Raw genomic sequence first — 27596 nt, forward strand, 5'->3', positions numbered from 1 at the left:
TTTTAGAGAGACAAGGTTTCACCATGTTGGCCTTGAACCCCTGACCTCAAGTGATCTGCCTGCCTTGGCCTCTCACAGTATAGGGATTACAGGCGTGAGCCACAGTGTCTGGCCCCTTTAACTCTTTAGGCATAGTTTCCTAGTTCTTTGAATGTATTTATAATGGCTGATTTAAAGTTGTTATTTAGTAAGTCCAAAATCTAGGCTTTCTCAAGGACAGTTTCTACTAATTGTCTGTAATACAAGAGCATATCTTCACCCTTCAACCTTAATGGGAATGATGGCAAAAGCTATTTTCCATTGCCCATCAGTGTTGAGTACTTAAAAAATGTGCTGGAACATTTCAGACGGCACTAGAGACAGGATGGTGGCAGGAGCAGCAGCATTTAAGCCTCCTGAGGAAGAGCTTAGAGGCCTTTACTCCATCCTTCTAGAGGTTCTTCTTCCTCTTGTTATTAGAAATAATCTGGAACATCTGAGAGGCTGTTTTAGTCAAGACTCCACCAGAAAAACACAACCCATAGGTGAACTTGTTTTATGATTCTGGGTGCTCCTGTATTGGGGGGGGGGTACATATATATTTAGGATAGTTAGCTTTTGTTGCATTGATCCCTTTACCATTATGTAATGTCCTTCTTTGTCTTTTTAAATTATTATTATTATTATTATACTTTAAGTTCTAGGGTACATGTGCATAACGTGCAGGTTTGTTACATATGTATACTTGTGCCATGTTGTTGTGCTACACCCATCAACTCGTCATTTACATCAAGTATAACTCCCAATGCAATCCCTCCCCCCTCCCCCTCCCCATGATAGGCTCCGGTGTGTGATGTTCCCCTTCCCGAGTCCAAGTGATCTCATTGTTCAATTCCCACCTATGAGTGAGAACATGTGGTGTTTGGTTTTCTGTTCTTGCGATAGTTTGCTGAGAATGATGGTTTCCAGCTGCATCCATGTCCCTACAAAGGACACAAACTCATCCTTTTTTATGGCTGTATAGTATTCCATGGTGTATATGTGCCACATTTTCTTAATCCAATCTGTCACTGATGGACATTTGAGTTGATTCCAAGTCTTTGCTATTGTGAATAGTGCCGCAGTAAACATATGTATGCGTGTGTCTTTATAGCAGCATGATTTATAATCCTTTGGGTATATACCCAGTGATGGGATGGCTGGGTCATATGGTACTTCTAGCTCTAGATCCTTGAGGAATCGCCATACTGTTTTCCATAATGGTTGAACTAGTTTACAATCCCACCAACAGTGTAAAAGTGTTCCTATTTTTCCACATCCTCTCCAGCACCTGTTGTTTCCTGACTTTTTAATGATTGCCATTCTAACTGGTGTGAGATGGTATCTCATTGTGGTTTTGATTTGCATTTCTCTGATGGCCAGTGATGATGAGCATTTTTTCATGTGTCTGTTGGCTGTATGAATGTCTTCTTTTGAGAAATGTCTGTTCATATCCTTTGCCCACTTTTTGATGGGGTTGTTCGTTTTTTTCTTGTAAATTTGTTTGAGTTCTTTGTAGGTTCTGGATATTAGCCCTTTGTCTGATGAGTAGATTGCAAACATTTTCTCCCATTCTGTAGGTTGCCTGTTCACTCTGATGGTAGTTTCTTTTGCTGTGCAGAAGCTCTTTAGTTTAATTAGATCCCATTTGTCAATTTTGGCTTTTGTTGCCGTTGCTTTTGGTGTTTTAGACATGAAGTCCTTGCCCATGCCTATGTCCTGAATGGTATTACCTAGGTTTTCTTCTAGGGTTTTTATGGTATTAGGTCTAACATTTAAGTCTCTAATCCATCTTGAATTAATTTTTGTATAAGGAGTAAGGAAAGGATCCAGTTTCAGCTTTGTACTTATGGCTAGCCAATTTTCCCAGCACCATTTATTAAACAGGGAATCCTTTCCCCATTTCTTGTTTTTCTCAGGTTTGTCAAAGATCAGATGGCTGTAGATGTGTGGTATTATTTCTGAGGACTCTGTTCTGTTCCATTGGTCTATATCTCTGTTTTGGTACCAGTACCATGCTGTTTTGGTTACCGTAGCCTTGTAGTATAGTTTGAAGTCAGGTAGTGTGATGCCTCCAGCTGTGTTCTTTTTGACTTAGGATTGTCTTGGCAATGCGGGTTCTTTTTTGGTTCCATATGAACTTTAAAACAGTTTTTTCCAATTCTGTGAAGAAAGTCATTGGTAGCTTGATGGGGATGGCATTGAATCTATAAATTACCTTGGGCAGTATGGCCATTTTCAAGATATTGATTCTTCCTATCCATGAGCATGGTATATTCTTCCATTTGTTTGTGTCCTCTTTTATTTCACTGAGCAGTGGTTTGTGGTTCTCCTTGAAGAGGTCCTTTACATCTCTTGTAAGTTGGATTCCTAGGTATTTTATTCTCTTTGAAGCAATTGTGAATGGAAGTTCATTCATGATTTGGCTCTCTGTTTGTCTGTTACTGGTGTATAAGAATGCTTGTGATTTTTGCACATTAATTTTGTATCCTGAGACTTTGCTGAAGTTGCTTATCAGCTTAAGGAGATTTTGGGCTGAGACAATGGGGTTTTCTAAATATACAATCATGTCATCTGCAAACAAGGACAATTTGACTTCTTCTTTTCCTAACTGAATACCCTTGATTTTTTCTCTTGCCTGATTGCCCTAGCCAGAACTTCCAACACTATGTTGAATAGGAGTGGTGAGAGAGGGCATCCCTGTCTTGTGCCAGTTTTCAAAGACAATTTTTCCAGTTTTTGCCCATTCAGTATGATATTGGCTGTGGGTTTGTCATAAATAGCTCTTATTATTTTGAGATACGTTCCATCAATACCGAATTTATTGAGTGTTTTTAGCATGAAGGGCTGTTGAATTTTGTCAAAGGCCTTTTCTGCATCTATTGAGATAATCATGTGGTTTTTTGTCTTTGGTTCTGTTTATATGCTGGATTACGTTTATTGATTTGCATATGTTGAACCAGCCTTGCATCCCAGGGATGAAGCCCACTTGATCATGGTGGATAAGCTTTTTGATGTGCTGCTGGATCCGGTTTGCCAGTATTTTATTGAGGATTTTTGCATCAATGTTCATCAGGGATATTGGTCTAAAATTCTCTTTTTTTGTTGTGTCTCTGCCAGGCTTTGGTATCAGGATGATGTTGGCCTCATAAAATGAGTTAGGGAGGATTCCCTCTTTTTCTATTGATTGCAATAGTTTCAGAAGGAATAGTACCAGCTCCTCCTTGTACCTCTGGTAGAATTGAGCTGTGAATCCATCTGGTCCTGGACTTTTTTTGGTTGGTAGGCTAATAATTATTGCCTCAATTTCAGAGCCTGCTATTGGTCTATTCAGGGATTCAGTTTCTTCCTGGTTTAGTTTTGGGAGAGTGTAAGTGTCCAGGAAATTATCCATTTCTTCTAGATTTTCTAGTTTATTTGCATAGAGGTGTTTATAGTATTCTCTGATGGTAGTTTGTATTTCTGTGGGGTCGCTGGTGATATCCCCTTTGTCATTTTTTATTGTGTCTATTTGATTCTTCTCTCTTTTCTTCTTTGTCTTGCTAGCGGTCTATCAATTTTGTTGATCTTTTCAAAAAACCAACTCCTGGATTCATTGATTTTTTTGGAGGGTTTTTTGTGTCTCTATCTCCTTCAGTTCTGCTCTGATCTTAGTTATTTCTTGCCTTCTGCTAGCTTTTGAATGTGTTTGCTCTTGCTTCTGTAGTTCTTTTAATTATGATGTTAGAGTGTCAATTTTAGATCTTTCTTGCTTTCTCTTGTGGGCATTTAGTGCTATAAATTTCCCTCTACACACTGCTTTAAATGTGTCCCAGATATTCTGGTATGTTGTATCTTTGTTCTCATTGGTTTCAAGGAACATCTTTATTTCTGCCTTCATTTCGTTATGTACCCAGTAGTCATTCAGGAGCAGGTTATTCAGTTTCCACGTAGTTGAGTGGTTTTGATTGAGTTTCTTAGTCCTGAGTTCTAGTTTGATTGCACTGTGGTCTGAGAGACAGTTTGTTATAATTTCTGTTCTTTTACATTTGCTGAGGAGTGCTTTACTTCCAATTATGTGGTCAATTTTGGAATAAGTGTGATGTGCTGAGAAGAATGTATATTCTGTTGATTGGGGGTGGAGAGTTCTGTAGATGTCTATTAGGTGTGCTTGCTGCAGAGATGAGTTCAATTCCTGGATATCCTTGTTAACTTTCTGTCTTGTTGATCTGTCTAATGTTGACAGTGGGGTGTTGAAGTCTCCCATTATTGTATGGGAGTCTAAGTCTCTTTGTAAGTCTCTAAGGACTTGCTTTATGAATCTGGGTGCTCCTGTATTGGATGCATATATATTTAGGATAGTTAGCTCTTCCTGTTGAATTGATCCCTTTACTATTATGTAATGGCCTTCTTTGTCTCTTTTGATCTTTGATGGTTTAAAGTCAGTTTTATCAGAGACTAGTATTGCAACCCCTGCTTTTTTTTGTTCTCCATTTGCTTTGTAGATCTTCCTCCATCCCTTTATTTTGAGCCTATGTATGTCTTTGCATGTGAGATGGATCTCCTGAATACAGCAAACTGATGGGTCTTGACACTTTATCCAGTTTGCCAGTCTGTGTCTTTTAATTGGACCATTTAGTCCATTTACATTTAAGGTTAATATTGTTATGTGTGAACTTGATCCTGCCATTATGATATTAACTGGTTATTTTGCTCGTTAGTTGATACAGTTTCTTCCTAGCCTTGATGGTCTTTACATTTTGGCATGTTTTTGCAATGGCTGGTACCGGTTGTTCCTTTCCATGTTTAGTGCTTCCTTCAGGATCTCTTGTAAGGCAGGCCTGGTGGTGACAAAATCTCTAAGCATTTGCTTATCTGTAAAGGATTTTATTTCTCCTTCACTTATGAAACTTAGTTTGGCTGGATATGAAATTCTGGGTTTAAAATTCTTTTCTTTAAGAATGTTGAATATTGGCCCCCACTCTCTTCTGGCGTGTAGAGTTTCTGCTGAGAGATCTGCTGTTAGTCTGATGGGCTTCCCTTTGTGGGTAACCCGACCTTTCTCTCTGGCTGCCCTTAAGATTTTTTCTTTCATTTCAACTTTGGTGAATCTGGCAATTATGTGTCTTGGGGTTGCTCTTCTCGGGGAGTATCTTTGTGGCGTTCTCTGTATTTCCTGAATTTGAATGTTGGCCTGCCCTACTAGGTTGGGGAAGTTCTCCTGGATGATATCCTGAAGAGTGTTTTCCAACTTGGTTCCATTTTTCCCCTCACTTTCAGGCATCCCAATCAGACGTAGATTTGGTCTTTTTACATAATCCCATACTTCTTGCAGGCTTTGTTCATTTCTTTTTCTTCTTTTTTCTTTAGATTTCTCTTCTCGCTTCATTTCATTCATTTGATCCTCAATCGCTGATTCTCTTTCTTCCAGTTGATTGAGTCAGTTACTAAAGCTTGTGCATTTGTCACGTGTTTCTTGTGTCACGGTTTTCATCTCTGTCAGTTCGTTTATGGCCTTCTCTGCATTAATTATTCTAGTTATCAATTCTTCCACTCTTTTTTCAAGCTTTTTAGTTTCTTTGCGCTGGGTACGTAATTCCTCCTTTAGCTCTGAGAAATTTGATGGACTGAAGCCTTCTTCTCTCATCTCGTCAAAGTCATTCTCTGTCCAGCTTTGATCCATTGCTGGCGATGAGCTACGTTCCTTTGGAGGGAGAGATGCGCTCTTATTTTTTGAATTTCCAGCTTTTCTGCCCTGCTTTTTCCCATCTTTGTGGGTTTATCTGTCTCTGGTCTTTGATGATGGTGACGTACTGATGGGGTTTTGGTGTGGGTGTCCTTCCTGTTTGTTAGTTTTCCTTCTAACAGTCAGGACCCTCAGCTGTAGGTCTGTTGGAGATTGCTTGAGGTCCACTCCAGACCCTGTTTGCCTGGGTATCAGTAGCAGAGGCTGCAGAAGATAGAATATTGCTGAACAGCAAGTGTACCTGTCTGATTCTTGCTTTGGAAGCTTCCTCTCAGGGGTGTACTCCACCATGTGAGGTGTGGGTGTTGGTCTGCCCCTAGTGGGGAATGTCTCCCAGTTAGGTTACTCAGGGGTCAGGGACCCACTTGAGCAGGCAGTCTGTCCGTTCTCAGATCTCAGCCTCCATGTTGGGAGATCCACTGCTCTCTTCAAAGCTGTCAGACAGAGTCGTTTGCATCTGCAGAGGTGTCTGGTGCTTTTTTGTTGTTTTTTTTTTTGTTGTTGTTTAGCTGTGCCCTGTCAGCAGAGGTGGAGTCTACAGAGACAGGCAGGCCTCATTGAGCTGCTGTGAGCGCCACCCAGTTCGAGCTTCCCAGCAGCTTTGTTAACCTACTTAAGCCTCAGCAATGGCGGGCGGCCCTCCCCCAGCCTGGCTGCTGCCTTGCCGTTAGATCTCAGACTGCTGTGCTAGTAATGAGGGAGGCTCCGTGGGCATGGGACCCTCCTAGCCAGGTGTGGGATATAATCTCCTGGTGTGCCCATTTGCTAAGACCCTTGGTAAAGCGCGGTATTGGGGTGGGAGTTACCCGATTTTCCAGGTGTTGTGTGTCTCAGTTCCCCTGGCTAGGAAAAGGGATTCCCTTCCCCCTTGCGCTTCCCAGGTGAGGCGATGCCTCGCCCTGCTTCAGCTCTTGCTGGTCGGGCTGCAGCAGCTGACCAGCACTGATTGTCTGGCACTCCTTAGTGAGATGAACCCAGTACCTCAGTTGAAAATGCAGAAATCACCTGTCTTCTGTGTTGCTCGCGCTGGGAGCTGGAGACTGGAGCTGTTCCTATTCGGCCATCTTGCTCTTTCTTTTTTGATGTTTGTCGGTTTAAAGTCTGTTTTATAAGAAACAAGGATTGCAAGTCTTTTTTATAAGAGACTAGGATTGCAACCCCTGCTTTATTTTGCTTTCCGTTTTTTGGTAAATATTCCTCCATCCCTTTATTTTGAGCCTATGTGTGTCTTTGCACATGAGATGGGTCTCCTGAATACAGCACACCAACGGGTCTTGACTCTTTATGGAATTTGCTCCTTTAGCTCAGAGGAGTTTGTTATTACTCACCTTCGGAAGCCTACTTCTGTCAATTTGTCAATCTCATTCTCCATCCAGTTTTGTGCCCTTGCTGGAGAGGAGTTACAGTCATTTGGAGAAGAGGCATTCTGGTTTTGGAATTTTCGGCATTTATGTGCTGGTTTTTCCTCACCTTCATGGATTTATCTACCTTTGATCTTTGAGGCTGATGACCTTTGGATGGGATTTTTGTGTGTGGGACTTTTGTTGATGCTGTTGCTTTCTGTTAGTTTTTCTTCTAAAAGTCAGGCCCCTCTTCTTCAAGTTGCACATTTTGCTGGAGGTCCACTCCAGACCCTGTTTACCTGGGTATCTCCAGTTGTGGCTACAAAACAGCAAAGATTGCTGCCTGCTCCTTCCTCTGGAAGCTTAGTCCCAAAGGGGCACTGGCCTGATGCCAGCCAGAGCTCTCCTGTATGAGGTGTCTGTTGACCACTGTTGGGAGGTCTTTCCCAGTCAGCAGGCATAGGGGTCAGGGACCCATTTGAGGAGGCAGTCTGTCCCTTAGCAGAGCTCAAGAGCTGTGTTGGGAGATCTGCTGCTCTCTTCAGAGCCAGCAGGCAGGAACGTTTAGGTCTGCTGAAAGTGTGCGCATAGCTGCTCCTTCCCCAAGGTGCTCTGTCTCAGGGAGATCGGAGTTTCCTCTGTAAGCCCCTGACTGTGGCTACTGCCTTTCTTTCAGAGATGCTCTGCCCAGTGAGGAGGAAGCTAGAGAGGCAGTCTGGCTGTAGCCGCTTTGCCATGCTGTGGTGAATTCTGCCAAGTCCAAACTGCCTTGCTTCCTTAGCACTGTCAGGGGAAAGTTGCCTACTCAAGCCTCAGTAATGGTGGACACCCCTCCCTGCACCAAGCTCGACTGTCCCAGGCTGACTTCAGACTGCTGTGCTGGCGGTGAGAATTTCAAGCCAGTGGTTCTTAGCTTGCTGGGCTCCATGGCAATGGGACCCACTGAGTGACACCACTTGGCTCCCTGTCTTCAGCCCCCTTTCCAGGGCAGCAAACGGTTCTGTCTCATGAGGGTTCCAAGCGCCACTGGGGTATGAAAAAAAAAAAAACTCCTGCAGCTAGCTTGGTGTCTACCCAAAGAGCTGCCCAGTTTTGTGCTTGAAGCTCAGGGCCCTGTTGGTGTAGGTACATGAGGGAACCTCCTGATCTGCAGATTGCAAACACCATGGGAAAAGCATAGTATCCAGGCTGGGTAGCACAGTCCCTCACGGCTTTTTTTGGCTGGAGGAGGGAGTTCCCCCAGCTCCTTGCACTTCCCGGGTGAGGCGATGCCTCACACTGCTTCTGTTCACCCTCCGTGGGCTGCACCCATTGCCTCACCAGTCTCAATGAGATGAACTGGGTACCTCAGTTGGAAATGCAGAAATCATTGCCTTCTGCATTGGTCTTGCTAGGAGCTGCAGGTCGGAGCTGTTCCTATTTGGCCATCTTGCCAGATCCCACCAAGTTTTTAATATTCGATTTTGTTGGCACATCTTGAAATGTTTCTCAAACTTTGTTTTATATCACAGCTAAGGAAAAACGTGAAGGAACTGTAGCTCAAGCCCATGGCTTTGCAGAAATTAGACTGTAATACTAAAATGAGGCTGTTTCAGGGGTCAGTAATCCTTTGCTGTAAAGGGCTGGATGGTAAATGTTTTGTGGGCCATGATGTCTGTCACTGTGGCTTGAAAGCAGCCATAGAAAACATTAAATCAATGGGTGTAGCTGTGCTTCAATAAAACCTTATTTACGACAAAAATCATGTTCTGGGTTAGATTTGGCCATATGACTATAATTTTCTAACTACTGCTCTAATCAATGAGAAGTTAACTTGTTCATATATTAGGAGAGACTATAGAAAAAGGGGGAGACAGAGTGGGAGGGAGACAGGGACGGGGGATGTAGCGAGACTCCATATCTACAAAAAAATTTTAAAAACTTAGCTGGGCATGGTGGCATGCTCCTGTAGTCCTAGCTACTCCAAAGGCTGAGGAGGGAGGATCACTTGAGCCCAGGAGTTCAAGGATGCAGGCCACGATGTTCAGGCCACTGCACTCCAGCCTGGGCAAGAGCAAATGCCCATCTCAAAACAAAACAAAACAAAAAAAACCCTTAGTCATCATTGGGAGAGCTTCACTACTTAAGACAGTGGTTTTCTAAATCTGGCCATTTGGAAGCACCCAGGAAGTCTATTCATGACAGATTTTCAAGTTCCATGTCCACAGACTGCCATTCAATAGGCCTACAAATATTTTATATTCTCCAGTGAGACTCCTTGATTTAAAAAATCAAGAGACAGTTGAAAACCCAAAAAACTGTTGGAGTAAGAGAAAGAATTAGGAAAAATGGGATAATACAGATTAATCATCATTAGGGAAATGGTGAGGTCCCAGGTCCATAGCACATGTATTCAACTTCCACTCTTGAAAGCTGGGGCAGAGAGCTGAGTTCTAAGCTTGGCTTTGTCACTGACCACTGTCTGACCTTGAAGGAAGTCACTTAGCTTCTCTGGGCCAAGGTTTCCTCATCTGTAACATCTCTTCCAGCAACAAGTTCTACAAAACATTCTATAAAACACAAAGATCTATTGCAGTAGATTCTGGAAAATTGTAATCTTTTGTCCCCTCTCTTATGAAATTAAACAGTGTTTAAGAGTGAGACAATCACAGATTAGGGCATTTAATTGCCCTTTGGCAGGATTTTCACAGAACTGCAAAAGCAGAACTAGGACAAAATTCTGAAGGGCATTCAGTTGAGAAAAAGAGGTACTTTACTCCTCAGGAATTTCTTTTATGAAATAATTTTCTTTTTCTTTTCTTTTTCTGAGACAGTGTCTTGCTCTGTTTCCCAGGCTGGAGTACAATGGTGCAATCTCGGCTCACTGCAACCTCTGTCTCCCAGGTTCAAGCTTTTCTCCTGCCTCAGCCTCCTGAATAGCTGGGATTACAGGTGCCTGCCACCGTGCCCAGCTAATTTTTGTATTTTTTAGTAGAGACAGGGTTTCGCCATGTTGGCCAGGCTGGTCTCAAACTCCTGACCTCACGTGATCCACCCACCTTGGCTCCCAAAGTGCTGGGATTACAGGCGTGAGCCACCAAGCCCAGCCTATGAAATAATTTTCAGTGACCACTCTAGATTAAATTAACAACTGTAATTTTCCCAGGTCACTTCATTGATCTTCTGGGCTACTTTACTATGAGTGCCCCTTCAATTTGCTAACTGTTTATAAAGATACCAGCTCCGAATAATGAAAACATGGAGTGAAGGCAGGCTGGCCAGAGGCTCCGTGAGGCGATGCAGGTGACTCTATTAGATAGATAAGATAGAGAATTCCTATCTATCTATCTTATCTATCTATCTATCAATCTATTATCTATCTATCTAATCTAATCTATCTATCTATCTATCTATCTATCTATCTATCTATCTATCTATCTATCTATCTATCTATCTAATTTTTTGAGACAAGTTCACCCAGGCTGGAGTGCAGTGGTGTGATCATAGCTCACTGCAGCCTCAAACTCCTAGGCTCAATTAGATCCTCCTGCCTCAGCCTCCTGAGTAGCTGGAACTACAGGTATGCACCACCACACCTGGCTAATTTTTTAAAGTTTTAATTCTTATTTTTTTTTTTAGCAACAGGGTCTCTCTAGGTTGCCCAGGTTGGTCTCAAACTCCTGGCCTCAAGTGATTCCCCCGACAGGTGTGAGCCAGTGTGCCCAGCCTAGCATAGGAATTCAAAAGACAAGGCAGAGTTTCTGCCCTTTAGGAAGAAGGACTTCTCTGTTTTTAATATAGCAATCTATATTAATTTTTATTTTTATGCTTTTAATATATTATAGGAAGGAATGGGGGACAGTTATTTTCAGAACTCAAGGAAAGATGCACATGTACAATAGTCACTACAATCGCTGACTTTGTGCTATTTAAAAATTCCAAGAAAGGTTGTGCACAGTGGTCCTGAGTCTATGTTCTCGGCCTGAGTGCATTTGCACACTATATACATCACCATTTCACAACATATAGTTTGTAATCTCTTGCACTTAACTCTTAACCACTGTTTTTAAAAGTGTTGCACTCAGGATTAATGCTTCATACCAACTTTACCCTTCTATGAATTAGAAATAACCTTCTGGAACTATTGTGGATTCTAATCTGGAACTTAACCAAAATGAAGGGAAAATCAATGTCCACATGCAAACAGTCCACAAAGAACATTGAATTAAAGCTCCCTGCTGACCAGTCAATTCTACAATAATGCCACATGTATGTTCCTAGAAATCACGGTTAGGCAAAGCTGCACAATGGAAATCACAGAACTTCTGGGAAAAATGGGACTAGGGCCACAACATCCCAAAATGTAATGAGTCACACACTGAAAAGAGAAAGAAATCTAATAAAAACAGTAGCACAATTATAAAAACGCTAACTTGTCAGGAAATATATAAAATACTAAAATAGGGCAAGTTACCTTGAAAAGGATGTAAGGCACACCTGTGGCTGCGGGCATCAGAAGGATGGTGGCTCTTGGGTTATTGTAAAGAGGAGACAGGTGATCTGATGTCAGGTGGAAATGTGTAACTCCAGATACGAATGAGTGTAACAAATCACGTGCAGTGAAGTGAGGTGCTGGAGATATCTGAAGTGTGGGTGTGTTGTGTTTCCCTACACAGCTCAGTTCAGTTCACCTAATGTTCCTTGCAGACCAAAGGGCACACAAGCAATGTGAAAAGTGCATTATGCTCAAATTATTCTCCAATACAGTGTTCCCCAATCTTTTTGGCGCTAGGGGCTGGTTTTGTGGAAGACAGTTTTTCCATGGACTGGCAGGGGGCTGGGGAGATGGTTTTGGAAAGAAACTGTTCCACCTCAGGTCATCAGACATTAGTTAGATTCACATAAGGAGTGCTCAACCTAGATTCCTCGCGTGTGCTGTTCACTATAGGGTTCAGCGCTCCTATGAGAATCTAATGCTGCTGCTAATCTGAAAGAGGTGGAACATAGGCGGTAATGCGGGCCAGCTTCACCTCCTGCTGTGCAGCCAGGTTTCTAACAGGCCATGGACCGGTACCAGTCCATGGCCCGGGGGTTGGCATCAGTTGCATTAGAAGAAAAATGAGTTATCAAAGCAAGTGCTGTAGACAAACTGTCTGTGTGAACCTGGCACCAAGTGGAATGCCGTAAGTCTCCTATCCATCAATGGTATCCCAAGGAAGTTTCAAAAAAATGCTGACACACATAGAACTAAGGTGTATGAAACCTAAAAACAAAACATATGACTTTATAGGATATCATGGAAGAGATTCTTTTCCTCTACTTGTTCATCTTGCAGCAAAGTCAATTGTGTTGTGAAACTCTGTTATTACTGGCAATTCCCAAACGGAAGGCAAGGCTCTAGAAACTAAAAAGATACAATTCCATTTTTATTTCCTCAAGGATTAGCTAAAGACACTGTCAGGACCGAGTATTTAAAATGTGTTTGGAACAGACACAATTGGGACAGAGGAACAAAGGATTCATCTTGTGAGTCATCAAAAGTGCTTTATTTGTAAAGCCCGGCTCATGACTGGAGTGTATTGTTAGCACTAGGAGATAACAGGGCAAACGTCCTCACTCTGTCCAAATAGTTTATCAACAGAAATAAATGACAGACTGTTATAGACAAAAATAAAAGCATTCTGTAAACTTCTAAAAGCATATACAGATTGGCCCCAAGGAAATAGTTACTCCAATAATGTATGTGTACCTTATCTTTACTTCAGGGTCTCACGGCTGTAGTCTCGGGTCAACCACAACAGGACTTCAGAACACAAAAACTCATCTGATGCCAGAATGAACAGTCCAGGGAAAAACCAAATCACAGTATGGATTACTTTAAATACATAAAATACGAATTTGTACACTGTTACAGTGGTGTTAACATTGTCTGCTGAGGATAACAAATCTATGTAGAATCAGTAGACAGTACGGGGAGGGCATGACCGCTAGCTTCCAAAGACTGAACTAGATCCACATACACTGGGCACAGCTGCAATCGGGAGAGCCCTGAAGTAAAGTTCCTGGAAAAGGCAGTACGGCAGGGAGATGTGTTGAGTTGCAAGTAAGAATTAAAGGGTAGATTTTTTTTTTCTTTTCTGAAACTGCCCACAAAAATCATATCATGTTTTAAACAAGGAGTTTCAAAGGCACGGCCGTAGCGCAGCATATAAGTGGATAACCTACTCTAAGCAAGATTAATATTTAAGCTCAACGCCTTTTGGAAAATGCAGGAGAGTTGGTAGATACATGATCTAGGTTGGAAATCTATAACTTGATTAAAAACAGCACAGTTTAGGGCAATGAACTTACATAAACCAGACTGGGGTGAAATCTCTTTTTAAAAAAAATCATTAGGTTGATAAATGTACATTTGGAGGAAAAAAAAAAAACCTTTTCCTTTTATTGTGAAAGACTGTCTACCGTGTACTTTGAATAAAACACATAAAAACATGACTTCAGGATGTCTCAAAATATGACAAACATTATTTCACCTACACTGTTAAGTGACTTTACATGTAAACTTCAAAAATCACACGCTGTACATCAAATTTTTAGATTCAAAAGATATCCCTGTTTTCCTAATAATGTAAACAGTAAAACTGAGGGTTTCAGTTAAAGGGATAATTCATAACAAAATCCCACTGTTGAAACAATAGTCAAACATAAACATCTTATAATTCAGATCTGCATTCGGTAACAGAGAATTCGGAGTTTTGATGCTTTGCTGGTTTCCCACAGTGGGAGATGTAGATACCATTGCCCCAAACTATGCACTTTTCAGGTAAGCTTTACTTTATTTTGTAGCATTAATTCCTATATTGCAAAGTAAGGGTGTAACAATGAATGCTCCAGGCAAGAAAAGAGAAGTAAGCAGTTTTCCTGGACATATTGGCCGAGGTGAAAAATGTATAGAGAATCACTGGGGCATCAGCTGCTTGTTGGAGGGGTGGGGGCTCTGAACACCAGGGGGTCCTGACAAGGCTGGGGCCAGAACCCTGAACCAGTACACACGGAGACGCCAGCATTCTTCCGTCCAGTGCTGGGGGCTCAGGTTACCAGTGTTAGGGAGTGTTTGCGTGCGGGGTAGAAGTGGAACATTCGCTGTAGGTTTTTTCCTTGGAATCATCATTATTATAATAATCATTATTATCTTCATTATTCTGAATACTGTCTCACATCTTTCAACTCAAAAAAAAAAAACAAAAAACAAAAAACAAAACTGATCCACAGTTTGTCGCGTGATGCCAACACGGGTGCCTGACATGCACTTCCTTCTCCCCTCCCCAACACGTGTGTTCACTTGTTCACTCATTCATTCGGCCATAGCTGGAATCAAAGGGTCTTTGTTGGGACACATTCTGACCAAAGTGGATCTGTTTTAATTTATGACTTTTAAAATGCGCACACACTCACACCCCCCACACATATACACAAAGTCAGAAATAGCTAGAACGATGCTGGGAAAATCAGGTAGCTGTAAAGCGAGTAGCCCCCAAATCAGTCATCTTGGCCTGAAGATGTAAACAAGGAGGTTTGCTTCCTGCAAGATGAGTACTTCACTGAGTTTGGTTTTCATTTTTCTTACACTGAAGCCACCTCTGTCCATCTCATGTTCATGTCCGTCCGAGGCAGCGCAGGAGGTTACGTCAAGATGTGGCCAATAAAGTCCAAAAAGCGCTTTGAATACTGTTCTGGGTTCACGGTGGAGATCTCCGCGCCAGCCTGGGCAGTTTTTAAGAAAGGAAATACTGATATAATATTTGATTTCCCCAAATTATTACTCAATATCTACAGCTATTTCCAACGGCAGCTGACTATACAGCAAGTAAGTTTCAAACCCATGCAGTCTCTGCTCTGAAAAACATCACTCAAAATATCTTGGCGCTTGTGGTTGAATAATCAAGGTTCTTAGGAATCTGTGTTTGCAAATGAGACAAAGGGCGACAGGAGCACCAGATGCTACCATACACACCGGGGCTGTTGCAACTCACAAAAAAATCAAATGGGCCACGTTTGGGATGCTACTATCAAACAGTGGAACTGTTCAGAAGCCACGGAAACGATACATTATACGTTTCAAGAAGGCAGACGGGAGCCACCTTGAGAATGACATCAACATTTGGCGAAAGGGAAACCTTAATGACAATGACTTAAAGCCACATTATTTCTCCAGGACCCCCTTGGTTTCGGACAGAGGCGTCCAGCTCAGTGCTCAGACATGAGGGGCAACCGCAGCAGCCACAGGTTCCGGGACAGCCGCCCCCAGCCCATTCCCTGCACCATAACCAGGTGATGGCTTCCCTCTGCAGCAGCACACGGGGTGCCACTGTTCCCCCTGCAGAGAGCCAGCAAGCCTGGCCCCTTGCAGAAGCCCAGTGGGGGATTTTTCCATTATGAGATGCAAGGTGCAGGCCAGCACACTCAAGGGAGCCACTGGCCAGTTTCCTGGGCTGCAAAGGGCAAGATCAGAGTTTTGCTAAGTGAGCAGGTGCTGTTTTCAGACACCCATGTTCACGGGGGAACTTGTAATATTTCCAGGCCTGGGCTGCATGGAGAAGCCCAGGCTCCAAGGCAGGGAATGGTCCCCAACAGCAGCTTAACACAGCGTTCCTTTGCTGAGAGTAATATTTTCTTCTTGTAAACTACCTGTGATTTTATGCCATGTGTCACACTATGGAGGCAAACTGGTGGCTTATAGGGGGATGAATGTGGAACCATATTGGCTAGGATACACTCCACCTTCTGAAGACCCTTCCCTCAGCCTCCTGAACTGGCCTCAGAATGAGGGAATGGGGTAGTGCACCTGGTACAGACATTTGTTTAAAAAGGGCACTCAAAAGTTTCTGTTGGGTGGAAGCCACCAGGCACCCTTGCTTACTGACGTGCTCTGCATACAGCAGGAATACCATAGCTATTGACAAGGTGACTGAAATACTTCTTTGGCAAATAGAATACGGTGTTAGGCTGATTTCTGTTTTAAAATAGAAAAGAAGAGGTTTCAAGTGAGGTTTTGGTTCTGGCGAATCTTGGTTAGCTCTACACAGTCTGTGGGAAGCACCTCTCCTTCCAGGGCCAACAAACCAGGGCAGACATTCATCTGTGTGGGGTGGGCTCTATGGCTTTCAGGACCTCTGCAAAACAAAGATGGCATCCTGCAATACAAGCAAGAACTCGGCGAGCTGTAAAGTTCGGCCAGGCAGGAGGGGTCTGCAGGCAAGGTAAGGAGATGAGCATGAACACAGAGCAGCGGGGGCTGGTCCTCGGGAGGAATCCCATCCCTACCATTTCCTAGTATGAGGCCCTGGCAAGTTACTCCTGAAGCTGTCTTCCTCAGTTTCTCCAACTAACAAAAGCAGGTACACTAGTATCTCTTTCATAGGCTTCTCATGGGGGATTCAATAGCTTAACATATGGCTAGAGCAGTGAAAATTCCCATCAAGCACATTAAAGGTGAGTAATTAATATTATGCAACTTTGATCTTGCACTCAAAAGATTTCTGTAGTGGAAAAATACAACTCACTGTGAGAAAAATAGAATCCTGTATACTTTGGAAGTGTCTTAAGCAGACAATCATGCTTCAGGTTTGAACATTTCATATTAAAACACTGCATTATATTCTTGCGCACTTTTGTCTCTGGAACATTTTTCAAACAAAAATAATTTGTATGACATCCTAGTGATGCGCATGCCTGTCAGTGTCCCCCACGTGTAAAAAGAAGAGATGTTCGTGTTTAAGTGACTCGCTGCAAGCCACAGGGAGCTGTGGTAAGAGCAGGGGTGAGCAGTGAGCATTTGCGGATTCTGCGTCTTATGCTCAGAACATGACTTGCCCCCAGGGAACAAGTGTCACTAAAGGGCTTTGAATGGCTCAGTAGAAAGCAGCTCAGTGGCAGAAAGGAGTGATCCCTGAGTTACAGGCCACACAGAGGAGTCAGGAGAGGGAGACGAGGAAACAAAATGGAGATACTCACGCCATGTTTAACAGTTTTTGCAGCATGGGCAGCTTTCTTTTTTGCATCATAATGAGTAAGGATGTCAATAATTGCCATGAAGTACACCTCCTTCCTAGGCGAGTCTGCAGAGACAGGAGAGCAATGACTGTGGGACATGTGACACCACCAGGGCCAGCATCGCTGCTGAGGGAGGGAGGGAGAAGTGAGGCTGGAAGGAGGGGATTCAGCGGAAGGCGGATGGAAGGAGTCCACAGACAAACTCCATACCACTCCTGCATATCCTGACTAAACGGACAGCTTGCCTCTCTGACCCAGTCCCCCTCCAATTTAAAAACAATAACAACTAAAAACATCATAGCAACAGTGGAGAGCCAACGGTGGAACGGAGTCTTTTTTTATTATTAATTTGCATTTTCTTTAATGATTGTGTATTGCTTTGGTGTGAAGAAATATGCTATTTAAAAATACCCTATAAAACAAGTAGAACTAATTATGTGCATTAATGCTTTTCTACCATTTGATGTACTGTTCATAATTCTCATTGGATACAGTATCAGAACTGGATAAAGGCATACATCTACTCCAATGTCTATTTTCTTTTTTCTTTTTTTGAGACCGAGTTTTGCTCTTGTTGCCCAGGCTGGAGTGCAATGGCACGATCTCGGCTCACAGCAACCTCTGCCTCCTGAGTTCAAGTGATTCTCCTGCCTCAGCCTCCCGAGTAGCTGGGATTACAGGCATGCACCACTATGTCCGGCTAATTTTGTATTTTTAGTAGAGACGAGGTTTCTCCATGTAGGTCAGGCTGGTCTCAAACTCCTGACCACAGGTGATCTGCCTGCCGTGGCCTCCCAGAGTGCTGGGATTACAGGTGTGAGTCACTGCGCCCAGCTACAATGTCTATTTTCTATCCATTTCCAAAGATATGAACAGTAAGAAAAGTACATTTGACTAATTTTCTGTGTTGAAGAAAACATTTTGGTGAGCAAAACAGAAACAGAACAAAACAGAACTCACATCCTCAGCTGATATGCCATTTGAGATAAAAAAAAAAACCGATGAGCCACAGTTTTTATTATTCAAAAAACAAGAAACTGTTTTTATCCTATCACGAAAATATTTTGGTTTTGTCATGGATCAGTTGCTAAGGTAGGATGTAATATTCAAATAACTGGTGCACCCAATCACCTGGATACGGTGGATTAAGATTTATCTGACTCTAGGGAAGAGGCCACAGGCCTGCCAACTGGGGAGGACGGCAGAGCCAGTCTAGGCAGCAAATCAGATTCCCACCCCACACACACGGCCCAGCTTCACACACCCTTCACATCCCTGAGAGGGAGCGCGCTGGTGGTGATGACAAGAGGACAACCTAAGGGTCACAGAGGACCACATGTGTGTTCCTTAGATTCATGATGCTTTTGACTTAGATAAAAAAGATAACTAAGCAAAAATGTATTAGTATTTTAAAGCATTTCTGGTGTTTGTGTATGGGTGCATATGAACATGTGTTGTATGCCAGTGTGTATGTGCATATGTACAGGTGTGTTGTATATGTATAGTATAGTTTGTGGTTTTGCTGTTTCCCTCAACATCACAGAATTCAAAGGTCCAATTGCCTTATGTTTCATCACTGAGATCACGGTTACCTTTAACATATTCTTGTCCTCAAATCCATTTCTTTGGAGTTTGGAGGATGAGTGCTGCCGGACAGCACCCTCATAACTGGGGTAGTGATTCCTGGTAGATGACAAGGCCAAAGTCAAACCACTTCACATGAAAAAGGGTCCACAGTAATCAAACTTACTTTCATGGCACTTAATTCCATAGACGTCGATGTTCGGATCGAACTCCCCGGGAGCCAGGGGTGGTGAGCTGTTCAGTGTATTCCCGGGGCTATCTGGGGGGGTCCCCACCGGGTGGGTGCCGTCGCTCTCACCCTCCTCCTCCCCGTCGTTCTCCTCACACTCCACTTCCTCCTGTTCAGCTCTCTCCACATCGTGAATTCCCACCAGCAGACTATAGTCCATGAGCTTCAGCTGGGCCAGAAACTGGGGACAGAGGAGACAGGGTCAGTCAGCCACACCTTAAACATAAAAGTCAACGTTTAAAAAAAGGAGACAAGCTCGGGTGACACCCAGAGGGAAGGCTGCGGAGTGGGGCAGCAGAGGCGCCCGGTGCCTCCTTTATGGATGTTCTTACACTCCGGAGTGGAGCCTCACACTTCAGGCTGGCTCAGAGCTCGGGCCATTTTCCCTGGAATGCCACACTGGAGGCGGAGAGGCGTGGATCTATCACAGGGTGGCTGGGTTTCACCAGAGAGCAGGAAGCATGACCAGTGAGAGATGCAGAGAGAGACTGGGAGGGAGAGCAAGTTCCTTCCAACAATTAAGACAGGCTAAGGGGGAAACCCAGGCACCTCCCAAGTAGCTTCCAGCGGAGTCTCTTGCTGTGGTTCGGGAAAGCACCTTGGAATTCAGCACACTCTGCGGCTGCGGAAGCGATCGTTACGCTGTTGCAAATAAGTAAAAGCAAAGGCACTGTGTCCACCTCTGGTGAGCAATGCAGTCCTGTCCGGGTCAACAAGGTGCTTTCCACCAGGCCCCACACACCCAGGATTCCTGTCCTCCCTCTCCTCCTCCAGCCGCGGCTACAACATAATGTGGGGGCAAGACCCAGCTCTGTGTGTTTGGCTACTCCTGTCTGCCCAGTTCTTTTTTGACTTTTCAGATCACGATTTCTTTTTGTTTCCCTTTTCTGATTTGAGACCTTCAGCACAACGTTCCAATAATGCCATAAAATGTGGACGGTTATGCTGACTGAAAACAGTGGCAGCCCATCTGTGGGCTGGACCCAACTGGCTCCCCTGGCCCCGTGGCTGGCTGGCTCTGCACAGGGTCCTGTTCCACTGTGACCTTGGGCTCGGGGTCCAAGAAGGTTCACGGTCCTGGCTCTGGAAGGACTCAGCGCCACCTCACTAGGGAATGCAGAGTGGCTGAGCAGCCTCTGGGCTACGCTGATAGAATTTAGGAAGCAAATGTCCTCATGCAAAGGGCAAGCAGAGAAAATCACAGGTCTTGAAGTTCTGGCTAAAAATGAAATCAATTTGTTGAGCCCCGCAGAGCCATTTCTCCTCAGCCTGCTGGGAAGGAGTTTTGTCTCGAAACTGAATGAGAAGCCCTGATTCCTTACAGATGAGGAGAGGACCCCTGGGCACAGGTCTGTCCCACTCTCCAGCTGGTTCCCAGTGCCTGCAATTCTCCATCAGCCAGCATCCCGCTCAGCCCCGCAAACTGGCCAGAGCTCCCACTTTGCAGCCTTCCCACCAGGAATCCCCCGGGGCCAGCTACATCTTCCCCATTTGTTCCGAGCTCAGAAAATAGAAATTATACAAATCTTACACTCAAATATTTAAGCAAAGTGGGAGAAACCTGTTTGTTTAAAAAGAGAGGCAAACCCCTCGTGGAAACAGCATGGGGCTCCTGCGTTCAGCTTTCTGGGGCCCAGAGAGGAGAGGAAGCCACCGCTCATCCCCCTGGCCTTTCCCCAAACTCCCCCATTACAGTAAACATGAGAACCAACTTTCCACTTGCACCTCCCTCTGCCAGATTCCTTTCCAGCATCCTGCTCTAGAATCTCGGCAGCTGCCAGGCTGTGGGGAGAAATCTGCAGTGGTGGAAGGCTCACTTGAGTCCTCCACCAGCGCGGTGAAGCCAGCCAGGGAGCTGGGTCTCGGGTACAGCTCCGCTGTATATGGGCCTGTGGATTGGAAGAGAACTGGGCACTCCAGGGTATAGAGACAGGTGACAAGATCCAAGGCAGGGGGCAGGCTCTCCGTGTGAGACAGCAGCCAGATTCAGCAGCTGGACGAGAGTGCAAGGATTCAAATCCAAGGAGGGGTGAATTCAGGGCCCGTTCTGAGCCCGCACTCTCTGCTCTGTATCAGCTACTTCTGGAGGCTGCCTGAAAGCAGCTTTCCCCTCTCCTTTCGCAACCCTAGGAGGAAGGTAATGAGTTAAAATCAGCTGGCATCGGAGGAGGCCCTCCACACGTGACTCGGCGCTGTGGGTCTCTGGACTACCGGTTAGGTGGTCAGCAGCAGCACGCCTGGCACCGCTGTGATCATGGAACCTGCTTCCCCGTCCCTGTCAGAATGCCCTGCGGGCCTGGGGTTTCAGAAGCCTATTTGGAAAATACTGCAGCGTAAGTACCCAGTCTTCTCCAACGCTTGAGGGGTGTGTGTGGGGGGCACTCATGGTGGGCCCACTTCTCCCTGCCCTGTTGTTCCAAGGCCTCTGGGCTCCTGGAGGACTAGGCCAGGGTCTCCTTCGCCACCTCCGCTGCCCCTCCCAAGCCTAGCATGGTGCCTGGCTCTGCTCCCTGGATCTACGGCTTCCCTGGCCTCCCTCCCTACACCTGGAAGCCTCTCTGGAGCCAGGCCAGGCCTTGCTCAGCTTGAGCAGTGACAGGGAAGAGGCCCCCCCTCCTGTCCATCCCTGCTCCCTCTGGGTGCTTGGAAGGTCCCTGTGAAGTGGCAAAGGCTGACTGGTGCCTCAACCTCCCCTCCAGTCCTCTGCAAAGGGCACAAGTTTTCAAAATGTGAACCTGATCACATCCTGTTCTGCTTAAGACATTTCCATAGTGCCACGTTTCTCACGGGGCACAAACAAAACTCACATGGTCCAGAAGGCCTGGATAGCTTGGCCCCATCCACATCTGGAGCCCACTTGAGCCCTGCTCTGCCCGCTTCCTGGGCTTCTTCCCTGTGGGCAGGTACTTCCTCCTGTGCCTTCAGGCCTAGCGGCAGGGCACCACACAGAGCAGCACAGCCCCGGAGTCTGGGTGTTTAGGGCACCGTACACTCCCTCCCCAGAGGCACATGGCCTCGTTGCACATTCACTTTGCTGGAGTATTTGAAAACTTCTCTCTTTCCCAAGCAAGGCAGCCTCTCAAAAGGGGCTCTAAAGTTTTGGCTTTCACTGCATTCCCGACTCCCAGCAGGCAGAGGGCTCAGGAAAGTATGCGGCACTTGTTGGACAAGAGAATAGGCTGCCTGCTACTTTATCCCTATCTGTCCCCCCAGCTCTCCCTAACTGTCCCCAACCTGCTTCCACCAGGAAATAACTACTAAAGGCAAATACAAACAACAAAGCAACAACAGAAAACCTTTCTGAGGCTGCATGAGGCAACATCTCTCGGAAGGAAGCGCAAGGCGACCATTTAATACGCTTCCCTTAAGAGGAAGGTCTACGGGCTGACCTTCAAGTGTGTTTTAGTTACAGAAGTCGGGGCTGTCTGCGATTAATTTGCCAAAGGGCAGGGAGGGAAGGGGACAACTGGGATTGAAAAGCCGCACTCACCATGGTGAGCCTTCAGGGCTCAGCCTCCCCTGGCACCCCATCTGGGCTCCTCGCCACACTGGGCAGCCCAGAGTAATTTTCCTGGGCCTCAGGCCTGTGGTCAGACTGCTTATTCTCATCTTCCAGTGAGGAAGAAATAAAGGTGCAGTCAACTCCTAGCACAACCCAAAAACCATCAGTGATGAAAAATGTATCTCTAGGTAAGAAGCTCAGTGATGAAAACTGTATCTTTAGGTAAGAAGCTGTTCTAAGGCACCCAAGAAGACTGAGGAAATTGCAGTCGCAATGGGTATTGCACATGTTTTCTTTTTGTTTAAGAGATGGGATCTTGCTCTGTTGCCCAGGCTGGAGTACAGTGGTGTGATCACAGATCACTGTAGCCTTGAACTCCTGGGCTCAAGGGATCCTCCCGCCTCAGCCTCCTGAGGAGCTGGATTACAGAGGTGCACCACCATGCCCAGTTAATTTTTGTGTGTGTGTGTGGAGACAGAATCTTGCTATGTTGTCCAGGATGGTCTGAACACCTGGCCTCAAGTGATTCCCCTGCCTTGGCCTTCCAAAGTGCTGGGATTATTATTCATGTTTTCAAATCTCTGAGACTGAGGTGGAAATGGGAAAAACCAAGTATGGCACAGTGGTGAAAAGGACAGGCCATGCTGACAAGGGAGGCCCATTCAAGAAGCAAAGAGCAAGTCTGATTCGGCCTCTCGCTAGCTCCACGCTTGACGAGTTTGCCTCCTGGATCTTCAGTCATTCCGACTTTAAAATGGGACAATGCCACTCACCTCACAGGGGTGGGGAAGAATTAAGATAATGAAGCTGAGAGAAAGAATATGGTGCCTTGCACAAAATAACGGAAGCTGTGATTTATAACTGTCAATGTTGTTTTGATTATGGTAGAAGTCTTCTTAATATCAAGATTTCAAATTTAAACAGGTTTCAGTTTGTGGACCGGGGGAAAAAGAACCATATGGAAAAGTCCGTTAATTCATGAGCTCTGATCTTCACATCTTAAATTTCTTTTTGAGACAGGGTCTGGTTCTGTCACCCAGGCTGGAGTGCAGTGGTGTGATCATGGCTCACTGAAGCCTCAAACTCTTGGACTCAAGGGATCCTCCTGCTTCAGCTTCCCTAGTAGCTAGGACCACAAGCATGAACCACCATATCTGGCTAATTTTTACAACTGTTTGTAGACATGGGGTCTCTACAAAAAGCCTGTTGCCCAGGCTGGTCTCAAACTCCTGGGCTTAATCGATCCTCCTGCCTCAGCCTCCCAAAGTGCTGGGATTACAGGCATGAGCAACCACACCTGGCCTCAAATTTTATTTTAAATCTGATCTGAGGTACAGTGAATGAAGTGTGGCAATAAATCCGAGATTTTTGTTAGAGAAAACTGTGGGCTGGAAGCTTGTGGATGGAAAGAGAAGACAGAAAGGGAGTGTGGGCTGCACTGTGGGGTCAGCTTCCGGCTCACTGCAAGAACACAATATATTTGTTCTTTATTTTTTAAGAACAGAAGATTTCAAAGTGTGAAGATTTTTCAGTCTTTAGGTCCCCTGCTTTTCTTCCTTTCCAGCTTCTCACAAACCACCTGCTAGACCTCAGATCTGCCTCTTTTTTCCCTCCAGAATATCGCTTCTCATCTAATTCCTTAATAATTGATTCCTTGCTGTGACAAATCTTTGACCTAGAATCTTCCTCAAGATCTTTGTGAGTCTAAGATTATCCTCACAATGGTTTCCAGTTGATTTATTTATACTAACACACTGTGTTCTACCACATCACCATCTCCCAACATATCTGTGAAGTAGAATTAAAATGCCAGTCAACCCTGTTTAACAGTTGTATCTTACCACTTGTTAAAAATTATAATAATACTCCTTTGGAGCAATTATCAGAAAACAAAGCCTCCACTGTGCTCTCACAAGTATTTTTAACTTGTGTTTATGTCAAAGTAGTTAAGTACTGTGCCTTCTGAGGGCCTGATGCCCCAGTCTGAATTTAGAAGCTTTGTGCCTTTGAGCAAATTACATACCGTCTCTGGGCTCGGCTTTCTCATTCATCAAACTAGGGTAGGGGCAGGACCACTGTCAAGGGGCTGTTTTGAGAATGACAAGTGACACTGACTGCATGGGAAGGACTTGGGCTTGATGTGCTCCATAAATGGTGCCGCCCATCCCACTACTCCCACCACCCTATCCCCTCTTACCCATCTCCATGGATGGGGGGCTATAAACCTCGGACAGCTGAAGTGCCCTGCGATGGGTACTCCTGGATGCCACAGAGGGACAGCAGTTTTGCATCATGTGAGTCAATGAGAGGAGAGACCAGGGCTGATTCTTGAGGGCCGTGATCAGAGTTGACAAAACACAAGGCAGAAGGAAAAAGTGCTTGTCACTCCTCATACACCAATTTGTGTGTGTGTACGCATGCGCGCAAAGACTCACATGTGTTTAGTTACGTGCAAAGCTATGTGGATGCAAGTACCCAGCATGGCACAGGAACAGAACGGGCTTCAATGATAGAAAAACAGCAACTAGAATCTCATATGAAAACTAGTTTTCCTAAAATCTAGATTTTTTGAGCTGTAATACACTCAGATCTCCTACTTGAGGCATTAAGGAAAAAGAGTAACAACAACAACAAAACTGTAATGAAACTCCAGCGGGTCAGTTAGCTAAATTAGAAAGCATGGAACTGAAGAAAAAAGGAAACTCAATTAAATTCTAGCCTCATTATCAAGATCAGATGTCAAGCTACTTCACCATAATTACCTGCTTAAAAATTTAATGATGGTTCTGCATTAATTTCAAAACTAAAGGCACTTATCAGCTATTGAGAATATTTTTAAATGAAAGAATGTTTTATACCTGCCTCCATTTCAATGAAACAGCTAAGTGCTTGAGCCATGTATGGGATTAGGCTATGAGTCCTCTAATCAATGGTATTATTAGAGACAACAAAAGAGCTAAGAGGATCCTTCTGTAATTCAACTATAAATTTAAACTGCTTGAGTTACATTATTTCTGGAGTCTAAATATCATAGTGATATACTGCCAACGGAAAAAAAAAATTTTTGATAGGTCACAGATAAGCCTAATGGCTACTTACCATAATCGCTAAAACAATATTCTTGTCAGTATCAAAGATTTGCTGATTAATCAATAAAAACCCAAAAGAGTATATTTACTAAGGACACTTATCAGTTGGATCAAACAGATCCCAAAGCAAGGGGGAAATGCTTAACTAATACATTTTATTAATAACCACTGACAACTGAGGAAAACAAAACATTCCTTAATGAAAGACTGGAGGAAAATGTTACAAGAGAAAACCAAACACTTGTATGTCTGTTTGAAGTAGATGCTTATAGGCTAAGCACAGTGGCTCATGCCTGTAATCCCAGCACTTTGGGAGGCTGAGGTGAGAGGATTGCTTGAGGCCAGGAGTTCAAGACCAGCCTGCGCAACATAGCGAGACCCTGTTTCTACCAAAAAAAAAAATTCAAAAATTAGCCAGGCACTGTGGTGCACGCCTGGAGTCCCAGTTACTATGGCGGCTGAGGTGGGAGGATTGCCTGAGCTGGGAGTTCAAGGCTGCAGTGAGCTATGCTCATGCCACTGCACTCTAGCCTGGCCAACACAGCAAGACCTTGTCTCTAAAAACAATGGCAACAAAAAAGTAGATGCTTATACCCTTCACAAATAACGAACATATAGGTTCTAATCCAAGTGTGTATACCATAAAGGTTAAAATAATGTAAAAAAATTTATTAAACTTATTTATGGTCTAAAAATATTAAGTATTAATAACTTAGTCTGAGTTTCTTGTAATAAAAAGAACTGTTAGAAGAGTAAAAAGAAATTATACTGCTTCTGCCTTCATGGGAAATACAAATGTATGACAGTCATTCTCTTTGGCTTTAGTCATTTTCTTTCTTTTCTTTTTTTTTTTTTTGTTTAATGACATGAAAAAGCCAATCTTCCCACAAAGCCTCTAAGTAGCAGCCCTGTACTGGTGTGCCGGGAAGTGTACATAAATGAATGAAAGCAAGAGCTAAGAAAACCTTAGTTTAGTAGCTGCCTAAATTCTAATTCCCACTGCATTGTTTTGTAACTCAACGAAGTCCAAGAAAATAATCTTTTTCCCTGGATTTATTTATAAAAGACTTAAATGAGCAAATCCAATGGAAAAGCTGCAATGCCTTTATCATAAACTAAATGACAGGAAAAGGTACATTTTAAATGTTTAGAACAGTGTTTTAAAGCAAAACTCCATCATTATGGACTAAAGCCCCTTGGACACTGTTTTATGTCTCTTCACTGTCCCCTATGACCTACTGTCCCAAGCTGCCTCTGGGCTAGTCCCACGATGTGTAAGGGGCCTCACTGGGGCCTCATGACATGGTTCGTGGTGACTGGTGGAGATAAGAAAGCATTAAGTGATCCAGGCTATGTTTACCAGCACTGACATGTGTTTTAGAGGGGAAAGTGCCAAGACTCTAATAGTGACTGAACATTTGTTTTTGAGATGCTCTGCTGGTTGACACAGAGTCTAGTACTCCCCTGGCCCCTCCCAAACTGGCTGGTGTGGGCAGGTCAGTCTTCATGGGCCATTCCAATACAGAATACAGGGGCCTGGGGCCGGGGATTCCCAGCACATGACAGCAGGTGCTTGCTTGTGTTTGGTGCCTAAATGAGAGGGCTGCTGAACTGGCATGTGTTTGCTTTAAACCAGATCATGTAACACGAGACACTTTGGTGTCTGACTTTAGAGTATATAGGTTTTTGCCTTGATTGCAGATTTAAATAGATGGTTTAAAAAGCTTCTAAAAACCAACAGGGCTGATATTTATACAATTAGTATGGCCTCTACACTGACTGTTCTTACCTCAACATCCTTCTTTAGTTTTTCCAGGAAGACCTTCTTGTTGTTGTCATCAATATAAATCTTTTGGCCTTCATTAATGAAATCATTATCTTTCAGAGTTGGCAGTTCTTTGGCCTATGAGAAAAAGAATGACAAAGAAGCTTGAATAAAACCTAAAAAAACCACAAACATCTTCCAACCCCGGACATTGAGGTTTGCCCCGTTCACCACCACAGGGGTCTTACCCAAACAATAAAATAGGAGAAAACTTGATTACCACCGGGGGGCGCCAGTGAGCTGCAACCT

General features: G+C 44.2%; 1 protein-coding gene and 1 long non-coding RNA gene across 9 annotated transcripts in view; both read right to left on the bottom strand.

Annotated features, from left to right (window-relative positions):
• Positions 1–12589: 12589 nt before the first annotated feature.
• The window catches only part of PIP4K2A (phosphatidylinositol-5-phosphate 4-kinase type 2 alpha), a 177150-nt gene continuing 162143 nt past the window's right edge, over positions 12590–27596 (bottom strand). For 7 of the 8 annotated variants that reach the window (XM_015146609.3, XM_015146607.3, XM_077945960.1 and 4 more), the window contains 4 exons: positions 27312–27425; positions 18869–19112; positions 17080–17183; positions 12590–14829 (listed from right to left, as the gene is read on the bottom strand). In XM_015146609.3, the coding sequence (XP_015002095.1) occupies positions 14749–14829; positions 17080–17183; positions 18869–19112; positions 27312–27425 (543 nt within the window). In that variant the 3' untranslated portion in view covers positions 12590–14748. The other variant, XM_077945958.1, reaches the window with a different exon arrangement.
• LOC144331087 (uncharacterized) lies at positions 19815–27305 on the bottom strand. The gene is made up of 2 exons (XR_013397967.1): positions 20040–27305; positions 19815–20008 (listed from the first exon to the last, which is right to left on the bottom strand). It is a non-coding gene; the product is annotated as an uncharacterized LOC144331087 (long non-coding RNA).

This window comes from Macaca mulatta, chromosome 9 (genome assembly GCF_049350105.2).
Source record: "Macaca mulatta isolate MMU2019108-1 chromosome 9, T2T-MMU8v2.0, whole genome shotgun sequence".
NCBI lineage: Eukaryota > Metazoa > Chordata > Mammalia > Primates > Cercopithecidae > Macaca > Macaca mulatta.